The sequence below is a fragment of the Nannobrachium achirus genome, assembly GCF_963921795.1.
Source record: "Nannobrachium achirus genome assembly, chromosome: 7".
Taxonomy (NCBI): domain Eukaryota; kingdom Metazoa; phylum Chordata; class Actinopteri; order Myctophiformes; family Myctophidae; genus Nannobrachium; species Nannobrachium achirus.
The window spans coordinates 42,237,337-42,252,923 of record NC_137816.1 but is presented as its reverse complement, the minus strand read 5'-3'; the positions used below and the strand labels follow the sequence as shown (position 1 = coordinate 42,252,923).

The following is a 15,587-nucleotide window of genomic DNA, read 5'->3' as shown; positions in this document are numbered from 1 at the left end:
ACTGTACGTTACACATACAGTGACATTCTTTCAGCTATTTTTCTGCCTTTTTCAATGCCATCTTAAAATGCTGATGTCCTCACAAGTATGTTATACCAACGTGTGCGCGTGTGTGCGTGCGTGCGTGCGTGCGTGTGTGTGTGTGTTTGTGTGCGTGCGTGCGTGTGCATGCGTGTGTGTGTGTGTGTACATTGTGTATTCCGGGCCAGGGCCTGTGACGGCTGACCTGCCATGATATAAATAGCGGGTCGGCGCGGGCTGTGATGACAGGCCGGAGCATGCAACCGTTGTGTGAATTTGTTTCCTGAGTAGCGCTGTTCAGCAGTTATCCCTCCTGGAACCGTGCCTATGTATGACGGCCTGACACATAACCGCACACACACACACACACACTCACGCGCACACACACACACACACACACACACACACACACACACACACACACACACACACACACACGCTCACACGCTCACACAGTCACAGTCACATGGATACAAACATGCATATCGCCGTTGTCGGGTGGAAAGTAACCTTGTCCAAAACCGTTCGTTTTGTATTTATCATTTTAGAAATGATTTAAAATAGTGAAAATAGCAGATCTACAAGCACACAACGCCTCGCGATGCGAGGCGCTGTGTGCTTGTAGATCTGCTATTTTCACTAGTTTTGTGCGACAGTCACGTGTGGTGAAGCAGGGGTTTTACTTTAAGAAAAAACGTACAAATTTGAAACTTGGAGATACGAGGTTTCTGCCCCCGACAGTGACGATTATCATTGCTGCTAAGCAGATACCTCGTATCTCCATATTTAAACTTTTGTTTTCCTCATTGATTAATGAACTCGTCAAGTAGCGCAAATGGCAGAAACAGCCAATCTATAACAGCACAACGCAGTACGGTGTGTTCAACCTTTTGGTTGTTTTTCATAAGTGAATAGTTAATGTCCCACTTCATCATATGACTAAGTCCGGGAGCCCAATGACAACACTGGAAATCGGAATCGGCCAATATCAAAAATCGGCAGGTATGATATCAAACCGGCCGAATCCGTGACCGGCAGGTCACTGACATAAATACCGGTTTTATGCCAATTGTGTCTATGGCACTGCACAGCATGATGCTCGGTCCTGTGACTAAAGTAAACATTAGCAAGTAGCAGCCAGTCTACTTAGTGGCAGCCTACAGAATACAGATGGTAAGGATATATTTCATAATCCTATGTCAATTTCGTCTCCAAAAAGAAGGGGGAAAAAAAGCATGCGTCACCTGCTTTCCTCCTGCCTAGTCCAGATGGTCATATTATTAGACTAGCTTATTGGTACTCAAATTGAAGTATGTCTTGTAGGCCTACTTGGCCTGAAAAAAGGGTATTGGAGCAACCCTATTTTCTAGTTCTTAGCTAAAGAAATCGGTATCGGAAAAATCGGTTTTGGCAGGTCAGACCTTCATAAAACCAGTGGATTGGTATCGGCCAAGAATTTTGCAATCGGTCCATCTCTAGTGCTTATCTGATCATGGGGCAGTAGCAGTCCATGGTGACCAAACACCAACCAGTCCATGGGCCTGGCCCGCCATGGCATGGCATGCAGATAAAAACATAAACATTGCAGTTAGGCCAGTTACGGTAGGGTAGATACAGATAAAAAACTAAAACAAAGGATTACTCTCCGCTTGCTGCTACAGTTGGAGCCTACGTTGGTTACGAGTGGTGTTGGGTTTGGTCTACAGTAGGCAGAAACCTTGTATGTCCAAAGCTGTTACTTTTCAGGAAAAGGGGGACAGGGGGAGTAATGCCACTTAAAACCACTTTCACTTTACATCATTTTCAAAAGTGGCAAAGATTGCAGATCAACAAGCTAACAGCGCATGAGCTTTTTTCGCGTGACGCTGTCATACGACGACGCAACATACATGAAAAGTTGAATTAAGGACATGCCGTACAAGGTTTATTCTTGACAGCGACGAGGTCTTTAAACGTTGGGATGTGGGCTACAGTGAGTGCTGGGGGTTTAGAGAACCATTGGTTATTATGACTAATAGTCCTTAAAAAGTGTCCTTGAACATTGTGCTTCATAATGACAGTGAAGGGAGACATGAGCGAGCATGGCCTTGCGCGAATGAGGACTTTAACATGGGCTACATATTTTGCCTTATACAGCTAGTCCCAACTGCGCATCGTGATTGGCCCAGAGGCATTCGGAGCCGTGCCAATAACCCCAATAATTCACCCTTTGTCAAGTCCCGCCCGTCGTCCCGCCCCTCTTCACACCCATTGGTTGCTGTGTCTTGGTGGGACACTCGGTGGGACACTCCATCCACTACCATTTTAATTCAGTTGCTTCGTATTGTTATTCTTTGTGTTCAATTCTAATTTCAAACTTGGTTTCAGTAAAATGGAGCTGCTCAGTGGCAGTATAGTGTTTTTAAATGCGTGTTTTTAAATGTTTTTATTTCTCTGAAAATTATGTTTTAGCAAATTCGACATAAAAAAGGTGGAACCAGGGCAGGACAAGGCAGATAGAATCTGCTGGTTGGTCCATCAGGGACCAACCAGAAGGCCAACAAAGGGAAAATTGTTTTCACTCCCAGAGTTACGGACCGTAAGGGTCCATTTGGACCCCTGGTGGTCCCCAAACCACGTGTTGAGAAACGGCGAGTAGTGCAAGTATGGGTCTGTGGTGCGTTGTCCAGATGGCGTTAAGTTGCCCATAGCAACGGTAAACAATGGCCGACTATTTTGGGTCGGCCCGTCTAGCAAAGTTGAACGCTGCTGCTGACCATTATTTGTCAAAAACAGATTTAACGACAGTGCAGTGCTGTTGTATAAAAGCTATAAAACGCTGGAGGCCGTGTTATATTGTGGTTATTGGCACGGACGCGCCGACGGCACTCCTCTTCGTGTCGTTGCCTTATGCCGCAGCGCAGCCGTGCCAACAACCACCATAAAGTAGCGCCTCTCCTTTCTTATTGCTTAATGATGTGTAAACAGGGTTATGAGCAGTCAGAAGAAGTATGGCAGGCATGTCATGCATGTGAATTCAATGATTATTGGACATTATCTTCAAGTAACACAATGTGTTTGTTCAGTGCATATTGTAATAACAGCTGCTGATTGTATTCCAGTCCTACTATTCGTTTCACAGCAGAGATGTCACTCTGAATACGACACATTAATTTTCCTGTTCTATTTTAAGAACTAGAGGCTTGTTATACTGTTTTATAAGTTATCGTTTTTCTGTTCTTCTCCTACATCTGTCTGATGGCTGAAAGCAACATTGTAATTGTAATTGTTGTGATTTTGAATTGAGCCTATCTATACTATAATTTTGCGAATGTCTGAGTGAGTGAGTGAGTGAGTGTCTGTCTGTCTGTCTGAAACAGCGTTTCTCCTCAGTGGCTGGAGCAATTGATCTGAAATCGCATCACCATTAGCATATGAACACACCTGACATAACTGTGAAGCCCGTTTGTCACTTTCACAAATCATATGCTGTATATTAGCATTTTTATGGTGTATCTATTATCTATTCTGCATCTAGCATGAGGCACATCTATTCTGCATCTAGCATGAGGCAAAATGTTTAACCAGCTCTGTGTGTGTGTGTGTGTGTGTGTGTGTGTGTGTGTGTGTGTGTGTGTGTGTGTGTGTGTGTGTGTGTGTGTGTGTGTGTGTGTGTGGGCAGGCAGGCGGGTGTGTAGGCGGGCGGGCTGGGGGGGGGGGGGGGGGGGGACAGTATCTCTGTAGCCATTAAACGAAACGGGTTTCTTACATTGATGCTCCTACATCATGCAAGCACCAGTTAAAGTTACTTTCCATCCCTCATATACTGTGTGCACAGTGCACATCCCATAACCCACACACTGCACATCATTTTGGAGCTCATATCTTTGAACGGGTAAGGGCTAGTTATAGTATATTAACCATTTAAGCCCTACTTCTTCATATGACTGTCAGTGATAGCGAAGATAGCCAATCTACAAGCTCACAACGCGTTGCATCCAGCTTGTAGATCGGCTATTTTGAAATATTTTGATCTTAACTGAAAGTCATACTAAAACAGTGGTTCTCAACCTGTGGGTCGAGACCCCCAGGGGGGTCTCCAAATTATTTTTGGGGGTCCCCAGATGATTAACTTAATGTGACACATTGTTTTCTCATTCAACAGTAAACAAACCAACATAAAGTTTAAGTGTATAGAGGGTATCTCCACTTTTCTAAAGTGACAATTTAAGGACTTTTTAATACCTCTAAAATGACAAATTAAACGTTGGCCAAATTGTCAAATATTAGAGGAAGAAATTGTGAAAATAGCAGATCTGCATGTTCACAACGCCTCGCATTGCGAGGCGTTGTGTGAGCATGTAGAACTGCTATTTTCACAATAGAAGCCGTGTGATACAAAATGTAATGCCTCAACTCTTAGTGCTCGTCAGGGTGGGGGGTCCCCCAGTTAAAATATGATTATTTTGGGGGTCGTGGCCTGAAAAGGTTGAGAACCACTGTACTAAAAGACCTCTGAACTCCTGTAACTCACCTCCACCCTGCCTTCCCTCCCGTCAGATCTGGAGCCCGATGACAACACGTCCTTCTACATCCTGAACGTGGGGCAGCCCCAGTCCATGGTGACCAACCACCAGTCCATGGGCCTGGCCCGCCATGGCATGCAATCCCAGTCCCAGGTCATCAGCGCCTCGCCCCGCATGCATCCCCACAAACCCGGGTCCTGCGAGCTGCCGGGCTACGACACGCAGCAGCAGCAGGGCTCCAGGTACTGCACGTCCCCCCTCCTGCCCGCCGGGCCGCCCAAGGCCTTCGAATGCCCCAGCATCCAGATCACCTCCATCTCGCCCAGCTGCCAGCAGGAGATGGACGGCAGCGAGGACCTGCGGGCCAACGGCCCCGACGGGGACTACCACCACCACGGGGACCGGCCCCTGTCCAGGGACCACCTGTACCTGCCTCTGGACCACTCGTACCGGGACTCCTCGCTCAGCCCCAGCCCCTGCAGCAGCCTGTCCTCCAGGAGCTGGTTCTCCGACGCCTCCTCCTGCGAGTCCTTCTCCCACGTCTATGACGACGTGGACTCGGAGCTCAACGAGGCGGCCGCCCGCTTCACCCTGGGCTCCCCGCTCACCTCCCCCGGCTGCCCCTCCCCTCAGGCGGGCGGGGGAGGGGTGACCCTGGAGGACCAGTCCCACTGGCAGCAGCACCCCCACCCGGCCTTCGTCCACTCCCACTCCCTCACCCTGTCGCCGCGCCAGTCGCCCTGCCACTCGCCGCGCACCAGCGTCACAGACGAGAACTGGCTGAGTCCGCGGCCGCCCTCACGGCCCTCCTCGCGCCCCACCTCGCCCTGCGGCAAGAGGCGCCACTCCAGCGCCGACATCTGCTACCCGGGATCGGTGTCCCCGCACCACTCGCCCTCGCCCACCCCGGGTCCCTCGCCGAGGGGCAGCGTGACGGAGGACACCTGGGCGGGCAGCCCCTGCGTGTCGCCCTTCCAGTGCTGCCCCTCCGAGGCCGACATCCCCTCCAAGACCAGGAAGACTTCCCAGGACAGGACGGCGTCGGTGCAGCCCGGGAAGGGGGACATGGGGCTGGAGGAGCCGGGCAGCCTGTCCCCCCACCTGGACTCGCCCAAGGACGGCCCCGGGGAGCAGTTCCTCTCTGTCCCCTCCCACTTCACCTGGAACAAACCCAAGCCTGGCCACACGCCCATATTCAGGTAAAATCAACCAGTGAATATGATAACAACACTTAACTCTAGTACAATGCGGATATTAAAGGTGCAGCGAGTGATTTTGTCTCGTTAAAATAAGTCTTAATCATTGCTATAGAATGTTGGTCTTCTAGCAAACAGACAATCCATTTTCAGGTCAGGTCAGGATACCAATTTTATCCAATCAAGAGAGAGAACTCATACGGCATACACGTTTCATAAGCGTGAAAGTGATGAAACAAATAAAGGAGCAGACAAAATGACATAGTGGAACACACTATACAGTTGAAGCTGATGAATGGGTTTTTGTGGGGTACTCTCTCCTGATTGGATGAAATTGGGGACACCGTGACACACCTGAAAATGTATTTTCTGTTTGCTAAAGAGCTGGAGATACAGAACATTGATTACAAATATAATGTATCTTACCTTTAACCACTTAAGCGTTATATACATTGTCATACAATGAGTGGAGGTTCTGGAGTTCATCAAAAGACTTGTTTTATCTGTGTTTTTGTCAGTTATCAAAGGCATGAACAACGCCTAGAGAGATAGAAAGCCGTGGGCCATTGTCACAGATAACGCTAGCGTAGACTAGGGTCAAGGCTACACACAGCAGACATCCTTGGAAGTGTTGGAAGTGTGTTCAGAAAGTCTTTTGATATGGCGAGTAACACTCCTCTGAAGGCAGCTTGTATCAAAGAGCAGACACGCTATATCTAACTAAATAGGTTTATTGACCCAGTTATGAGTTCAGTAACAAGGGAACTTTGAGCCTCGCAGCTGCATCGCCAATCCTCTGAATTCTTCTACTCTGCATACGATTACTGGTGTGTGCAGGGCATTGGCGAATGGCGATATGTGAGGACACGCACGCACAAGAAACATGCACAAGGACACACGATTGCAATCTTTTCTAACTCTAACCCTAAAGCCTGAGTTCTACATCCACAACACGCTGTGAGCTTGTAGATCGGCTATTTTTGGTGCACGCAAACTAAGAAGGCATAATAACACCAACCCCTAAACATGAGCCGTAAAAGCATTTCTTGTTTGTGTTCTATGTTTTGAACAAACATCTCTCTTGGTGAAATTGTGCATCCGAATGTACATCTGTGGGCATTTGGCCCTCACCAGTATAGTAATACTACTTACTATACTATGTACTACACACACACACGCGCACACACACGCACACGCACACGCACACACACACACACACACACACATGAAGGGGTCTCTGGGTGACACAGTATTGAGCAGAGGATGCAGGTCATGCTTCTCTCCAATGTGTGCAGCAGATGAAGGCATGGCCTTGTTAGTGTGCACTGGCCCCTAGCGCTATAAATCAGCACAGGGCACATATGGCTGACACACGCAAACACACGCACGCACGCACGGCGTCGCACGCACGCACGCACAGACACACTCACACACATACACTCTCTCTTACTCACACGCACACACAACCTCATGACACAGACCTTACAGTAATATTGGAGTTAAATGGGTTATTTCAGTTTAACTACTCTGGCTTTTGTGTTCACCCCGGACATTTTTCATGCCTGGGGTGAAAAACTACGCCCTCCTCACGCATTAGAAGGACAATATCAGACACCAGAAGCAGGACCGTGTGTTTTCAATCAGGATATATATGGTTAACAATAACATGGAGTTGATTGATTGATTGATTGATTGATTGATTGATTGATTGAATTGTTTATTTGTTTGATTTGATTCTCGTAAGACAAAAAAAATCCAGTATACATATAAAAAGTAGGAATTGAACACGTTCAATAAATGTTTTAAGGGATGGTGTTGTTGGTATTCCACATTTTGGTGGCAGTAGTAGAAAGAGAATTGTCCCATGTTGTTTCTTCTATAACTGGGTAGTACCAGATAGGGATGGGACAATACACGATTATTATTGTTTATTGTGATAAAAAACACTCACGATAATCGTATCGTGGAGATTTAATTTATTGTGATATCGTCCTCCGTCATGCACTGTCATTTCACCTTTTATTTACTGAGCTGCATATCCGGTACCATTTAAACCTTCTATAATTGGTATAAAAGGTACTTATAATATACGTACATGATACAGCCTTTTTTTCACTCTCTATCAAATGTCTTTGCAAAAAAATAGCAGATCTGCAAGCTCACAACAACGCGTCACAACGTGAGCTTGTAGATCTAATATTTTTTGGCAAATGTTCCACCCCAGGATAATGGATTTTGATTATCGTGATAATATTGTAAATCGCGATTTATTTTGTCACAATAATCGTGATATGATATTTTCATATCATCCCATCCCTAGTACCAGATAGTGTTGTGGCTTTGGGTGTCAGTGGGCCGCCTCACTCAATTTGGAGACCTATTTAGTCAGGAAAGGGAAATGAGGGCACTGTGACGTTGGCTATCTCACCTATCCCATTTTGAATTGCTTAACCCTGTCTCCTACCCTGAGCCATCCCAGACTAGAAAAAATGTGTTGGAAATTGGAATTAGGTGACTCATGGGCTTCAGGTAGCCTCGCGTAGCCAGGCTTACTCATCTGCGAAGAGAAAAGCCTGGTTGAAGCAGAGAGAGTTCTAGGAGGTGAGGCTGAATTTTCCTGGAAGTTGTCTTTTTTTCCTGCAAACGTATTCCCAGCTGAAAAAAAATCTGCTCTACTTCTCCCTCTCCGTCGGTTGCGCTCGCAATAAACAATATACAAGCAAAAACATCGATTCGTACAACGATACACCTATTAAGAGCGAGTTAGGAGCTACAATCTATTTGTGTTTGTTTCGCTGGGGAATGTAAACAGACTCGCACTGCGTACCGTAACTTCCGTTAAACGCAGCACTTCCGCCACTTCCGCTAGAAGTCATATCTTGCCCAGGGTGGGCTTTAGGCAGAGAAGTAGTTTAATCAGTTTGTTTTGGGACGTCTGAAGTTTAGTTTTTTGGAGCGGAGGGTTGGAGTGGGTTATGCTTTTGAGTGGAGGAGGCTAGGGGTTCAAGAAACAAAGTGGCCTGGTGGTACCGTGCGTTAGTCAGAATTGGCGACACAACCCTTGGCATGCCTACAAGCTGTGGCTGAGAGACTTAGAGGGATAGTTCACCCAAAGACTAACTGTTTTTTCTATGGATTACTGTACTCACCCCATGGAGACTTGAATTCATGGATATTTGTTTTTTGTCGCATTCCTAAGCCAATAATTTGATGACCAGCAGTTGTTCCCTATGGAGACACAAAGAGCCTGCTTTGTTCCCTGTATACGAACCTCGGACACATCTCGGATCTGCGCTCCATGAAGAGTATCCCACGATTTTGTAACAGTGTACAATAGGCTGACAGGAAATGGGGAGAGAGATGGGGGGTGACACGCAGCAAAGGTTGTCAGGATCGGGACTCGAACCTGTGACGCTGCAAGGGCTGGATTACCAGCCTATAGGTGCCTGGACCACTACCCTGTGGCCCAGGCTTGTAACCATTTTTAACCCAGTGCCAATTGCCTAAACTGTAATCCTGGGCTCTGCTCTCCCTCTGCCAATCTGGGGAGAGCCCCGAACTGAGCTCATGCTTCCTTCAGTGTATGAGGAATGAGCAGACTGCTTCTTATCACCTGACAGGGGGAGCTTCCCCGCGTGGAAGGAACACCTTCTATTCCCCTACATCAGGTGCCCCGGCTGGCCAGGGGGAGGCATTATAGAGACCAGGATTACTGCATGTTTTTGTGAAGGTATCTATCTACCCTAGGAGACATGGGGAGAACATGCAAACTCCACCACACAGAAAGGCCCTTTTGCCAACTCCACCTAGGGTGTGGACGCTGATGACACGGAGGAGAGAACCCACAGCGTCCCCCAGTGGGATTCAAACCTAGGACCTTCTAGCTGTGAGGCGTCATCGCTACCGACAGCGCCACCATATTGTTAAACGTAAGACAAGCCTGCTATTATGGAGTAAGGAGTTACATTATTGGAGTAAATAACCCACCACCACCAGCACAGAACTCTGTGAAATGAAATGCCTGCTTGGATGACTGGCTTTACTGTTAAAGAAAAAAACACACAGTCTTGTATTCGGTATTTACTACGAGATGCCAAAGGTTAAACATTAAAACTATCAATTTTGACAATGTGTCCCCTATAGTATGCGCGTGACATCATCATCATACCCGGAAGTTATGCGGGAACGCCTGCTGAGTGGCAAAAACTACTTTCTGGCCTTGACAGCCCATACATCCAAACAGAAAAGTCCAATCTGATTGCAACACTACTAGCCCCCATAAGTCACATCTGCTTGAAATATTGTATCTTGTGAATGGGCTTAATGTGTCTAAAAAGACATATTTAGCCACTTGTATGCATGCCCCCACCCACTGAAATCAAAATCATTAAAATCGCTAAAATGATAGAAAGCATCTTTTCTTTTCTTTAATTATCTAAAATATGAACCCATATTGTAACTAAACAAAATTGTCCTTTAACATTATACTAGTATCTTTAATAAACAATCCAAATCATATCCATAACGTTGACTACTCTTCACGGAGCGCAGTTTTGGTGAACTTGTCTCTCAGCTTGTAGGCATGCCAAAGGGCCGATGCCAATTTTGACTAACGCTCGCTACCGAGCCACTTCACGTCTAGGAAATGAAGGAGTTGTGGGAAACACTCCGCCCCCACTGCTGCTACAGTATGCTTTAGTCATCTATTTAGACAAAGCAACAACAACCCATAAATATCCTCACATCTTTCTTAATGGCTAGCTAATTATAACCAAGGGAGCCAACAAAATTCAAAACAAGGTGGCCGATATAATTGTGCAGCTGATTTGTCCCGATTTTAGCCACTTTTCAACCTGGCGTCCATATTTTGGGCATGTCAATATAGGTGAAAAATAAAGCTGTTAGGGGTTCAGTGTCTTGCTCAAGAGCACTTCGACTGTAACCTCCGTTCTACCTCCTGAGCCACTGCCGGCCCCAAAACATCCATAATCATTGGTCTCTAGTCTCTACATCTCCTTTTTTTGTTGAATAATAAACAAGGATGCTGACAGAACCCCAGGACAAAAATCCACTCGTCCTAGACAATTTGCCCTCCTGGCCCCCAAACTGTGGAATAAACTCCCTGTCTGTCGCACTTAGAACTACAGACTCACTCCCTAGCTTCCGCCGTGGACTGAAGACTCACCTCTTCAGACTCCACCTAAACCCATAGCACTACTGTAACACTCCCCTTCCCTCAATGACCACACATGAAACTAGATAGTATTTTTAGGTTTTTAGAAACGTTTTTTTTTACTGATTAGTAAATTATGTTAGTTTTAGATTATAGTAGATTATGTTATAGTTTTTTTCTAGATTGATATTCCTATGCATTGTTATATTGATGTATTACCTGCTTATTGTAAGTCACTTTGGATTAAAATCGTCTGATAAATGCCTAAATTGTAAATTGTAAACAAATTTGAACACAAATCTTCTGGCACAAAACATTTTCAGATGGGGGTCAGTAGCCAAGGGGTCCTTGACACGAAAACATTTGAGAACTAATTGGTCTAGGTCAGACTAGGGATGGGATGATAAGCGATATTATCGTGTATCGTGATAAAAAACACTCACGATAATCGTATCGTGGAGATTTAAATTAAAGTGATATCGTCCTCCGTCATGCACTGGGATCAATTCACCTTTTATTTGCTGAGTTGCATATCCGGTACCACTTAAACCCTCTATAATTGGTCAAATGTAATAATATACGTACTTGATACAGTCTTTTTTTTCACTCTATCAAATGTCTTTGCAAAAAAATAGCTGATCTACAAGCTCACAAGCTTGAGCTTGTGGATCTGCTATTTTGTTCCACCCCAGGATAATGGATTTTGATTATCCCGATAATATTGTACATCGTGATTTCTTTTGTCACAATAATCGTGATATGACATTTTCATATCGTCCCATCCCTAGGTTGGACTCTCAAAATGGGGATCAATCATCTGGCATGCATGGCTCAGGCTCTAAATGCTCAACAGCCAGCTAATTATAAGCAGGTAGCCGACACCATCCCCAAACAAGTGATCATTTGGGCTTAATACTGCTTAGCAACACAATTTAGTTCCAGGAAATGAAAATGGCACTACTGGAGGCTTAAATAGCACAGGGGTCCAGTAATGTTCCCACCATTATAGCAACAAGGCCTCGCTCTGTCCACCTGGCTTACCAGAAGTTGTGGAAAAGGCGTTGCGGTTGTTGGGAAGGAGAAGTGGGTTACGGGTGCGCTGTGACCAAAGTGGGACCTCCCCCCCCCCCCCCCCCCACACACACACACACCCACACCCAGTACAGTGACGGACATCCGAGAAAGGTTGCGCTATTTCAGGCCACGGGTCGCCACGTTGCCACCAGACCTGCCCCCCCCTCCTCGCTCCGCCACACAGATCACGTTTCCTCTGACCTCCCACTCCCGTCCACGTGCTGGTTACCGTGGCAGCCGCGCCAAGCAGCGCGGCCTGGGGCACTGCTTATGTCATTGGTTCTCAAAGTGGGGTCCCCAGCATTATTTTATGCTTTAACTATAAAAAAAATACCCGATTCTATAAATGTCTTCTAAAACCTTTTCACGTCAAGGACACCCAAAAGTACATGAATTTATTTGGCCACGGACCCCCATCTCAAAATATGTTGTTCCAGGGACCCCCAGAAACAGAGATTTGAGTTACAAAAGTTTGCTTTGAATATTTAAAGATTTGCCAAAAATGTAAAGCTTTTTTTTAAATAGCAGATCTACAGTATAAGCTCGCCGCCGCGCTGTGAGCTTGTACAGTGCATCTGCTTTTTTTTCAATAGCTAAAGTATAGGTCTTAATGAAGATAATATACTGTTGATTCAAAAAAATTGAATAATTTGAACATGTTTAACACTGATGTTCTATTCTGGGGGTCCCTCCCTGACACTAATCTTTATAGATGGGGGTCCATGGCCAAATGCATGTCAATGTGGGGGATGTGAGGGGTTTGAGAACCACTGGCTCATGTCACGGCTGCAAACATGTACAGTACAAACTCGGTGCAATATGACACATTGTGAACTAGTTTGTTGTTTTTTGTAACATATTGAGAGGGACTTTCTGTAGTTTTGAGAAACACCCATTGTGGTAGTTATACAGTACAAGGTTTTGTTTGAACCCAGAACAGAACACATACTGTAGGTCAGGGGTCTTCAACAGGGGGTCCGGGACCCCTAGGGGGTCCTCAGAGTTACTACGGAGGGTCCTCCAAAACTTGAGTGATAGAACCTTTTTTCCCCTTTTTTTATATTAAACACTTGAACTCTAGTGTCCATATTCTGAGAACTGTAGCCAAAAATAGCAGATCTACAAGCTCACAACGCCTTGCGCGCTGCGAGGCGTTGTGAGCTTGTCTGACACAACTAAAAGTGGCTCTTAGGGTCATTTCCATGTCATCTGCCGAACGTAACTTTTTAATTTGATTTGGAGCCACAAAGCTGCATTCAGCAGTAACAGAAAAAAAAGCAAAGAAAAAACCTGTAGAAAATGTCAGACACGTGCCCTGTTTCCCCCCTCCTGCTCCAGAAATCAGCCTCTCCTCTTGTTATGGTTACGTCGTTCTCAAGCAGACCTTGTATGAACTGAAGTGGCTCACAGTGCAAGCATCAGTGTGACAGAGAGGAGGGGGTCTCTGTGGCCAGCCACCCATGGAGGATTTGAAAGGGATCGATTGAACTTTTCAAACCTTTTTCTTTTCTTTTCTTTTCTTTTCTTTTCTTTTCTTTTCTTTTCTTTTCTTTTCTTTTCTTTTGACCAGTGTTGTAAAGTAATTAAGTACTCTACTTAAAGTTTTACTATGTAACTTTTTTTATAAAACAAATCTTAAAATTGTCCTAACTGTTAAATCGCTAAAGTTTTAGAACACCCACTCCGTTATTTTCAGCTTCTGAAGCCTTCTCTTTATATGTTTTCTATGAGCCGTGAGGGGGGGAGAATTTCGCGCCATGATTACGTAATCTGCATCATCTGTATACGTTGTGTATACGTTGCCCAATCACATCGCCGATCATGCACACATGGTACACTACCGGCCAATGCAGCGCATCTTGAAGTGGGGTCGCCATATTTGTAGTCGCCCGTGTGTCTCTTTACTCAAAAGGTAATTCTCGCCTACCAGGCAGGGTGAAATAGTCCGTTTCTCCGGAATGCCTGAACGCACAGGAACCAGGGACCCCTCTAAAGATAGCTCTCGGCGTTGTGGAGGCAGACGCGGGGGTGTGAAGGTACGAAAAACGGGCGAAAGACGCGAACGCGACCGCGGTTTGCTATATGGCTACTGACCACTAGTTGAGAATCTTACACAGTATAGCTTTAAGTAAAATTTTGAGTAATTTGTACTTTACTTGAATATTTCCAATACTTTTACTTCCACTCCACTACATCTCGGATCCAAATATTGTACTTTTACTCCACTACATTTATTTGAAAACTTTAGTTACTAGTTAATTTGCAGGTATACATTTTAATATTATAAAAAAATAAATAGCGCTATTTTTGTAGATCTGCTATTAGCACTATTTTTATACCTTGGCTATTTGAAAATAGCCTATCTAGATCTGCTATTTTCAATTTTTGTACTTTTACTTTTGGTACTTTTAAGTACATTTTGGTGCCAACACTTTCATACTTTTACTCTGTACATTTATAATTCCAGACTTTTACTTGTAATGGAGTATTTCTACATTGCAGTATTGATACTTTTACTCGAGTAAAACATTCAAGTACTTTTTCCACCACTGCTTTTGACCAAACTCAAATAATGTGATCCTGTCATACATAGTGTTTTTGCAGGAATTCAACTGTATGGCCCGTTTATATTTGCTCACAACAGATGCACTCTTTTTACAACTCAAATGGAGATGAATCCATTAGGTGATTTTTGTTTGTTTTCCTGTTCATGTTAACAGTTTCCCAGCCAAAATAGAATGGTTGTTGCCTTGTTGGTAGATTAGCCGTGACATTTCTGTTATTGTATTATGATCTGAGACATAATATTATGTTTATAAACATGAGCCCGCCACCCCTCCTTTTTGGACCGCAGCGTTGTTTTTTTCTTTTTTTTTCAATCCCACGGGGTTTGCTCACCATGAATGTCTGGATCTCCATTGACATAAAGTGGAGGTTTTGGCCAAGGCATCTGCTCCCCGTGCGCGATCCGTGTGCATATAATCCCAGCATATGGTCCAAGTATGACTGAACGGTCGATGTGAGCATTTTGGCTAGCTTAGCCTTTAGTACTCCTGCTATGCTAATGTAATCGTCTAAACAGCAAGTGGACGACAGCAAGGAAGGCTGAAGAAGGAATGGAGCTGACGTCACTTCTGCTTCATCTCAGAGCAGCCATGAGCTATCGATGGACGAGCGGTGACTAGGGAAGGTTAGACGATCGCCGATTTTCGGATAAAAATAATTTATTTCGGTTTTAATGACCTAGTCCGGAAAAAGACGGCGCGGCTGAGACTCCTTGCTCAGATGTACGGTATATTCCGGTTTTAATATTAAGGGGCTCCCCGTGGCTTGGAAAGGGTTATGAACAAAACAAAAGTTGCATCTAATCAAATGAATAATGGGTGTGTTAAGGGTGACTTATACTTAGTTGTGTGCCGGTGATGCACAACCTAGTACTGTATAAATCCAGACATTGGATTTAGGTGTGTCAATGTGCACTGTGACAATAATAGTGTTGTTGACTATTGGCTATGCTTGCACATTGTACACCCATGGCTCTGGGCACATCTTAAACCCAACAGCCATTATTAATTTAATTAGCTTCCGCTTCATTGCTTACTAACCTGACATGTTTTT

General features: G+C 45.0%; 1 protein-coding gene across 1 annotated transcript in view; it reads left to right on the top strand.

Moving 5' to 3' along the window:
- The window catches only part of nfatc3a (nuclear factor of activated T cells 3a), a 163,476-nt gene that overhangs the window by 42,130 nt on the left and 105,759 nt on the right, over positions 1-15,587 (top strand). The window contains exon 2 of the mRNA XM_080729552.1: positions 4,561-5,725. Within this exon, the coding sequence (XP_080585678.1) occupies positions 4,561-5,725 (1,165 nt within the window). The remainder of the gene's footprint in view (positions 1-4,560; positions 5,726-15,587) is intronic.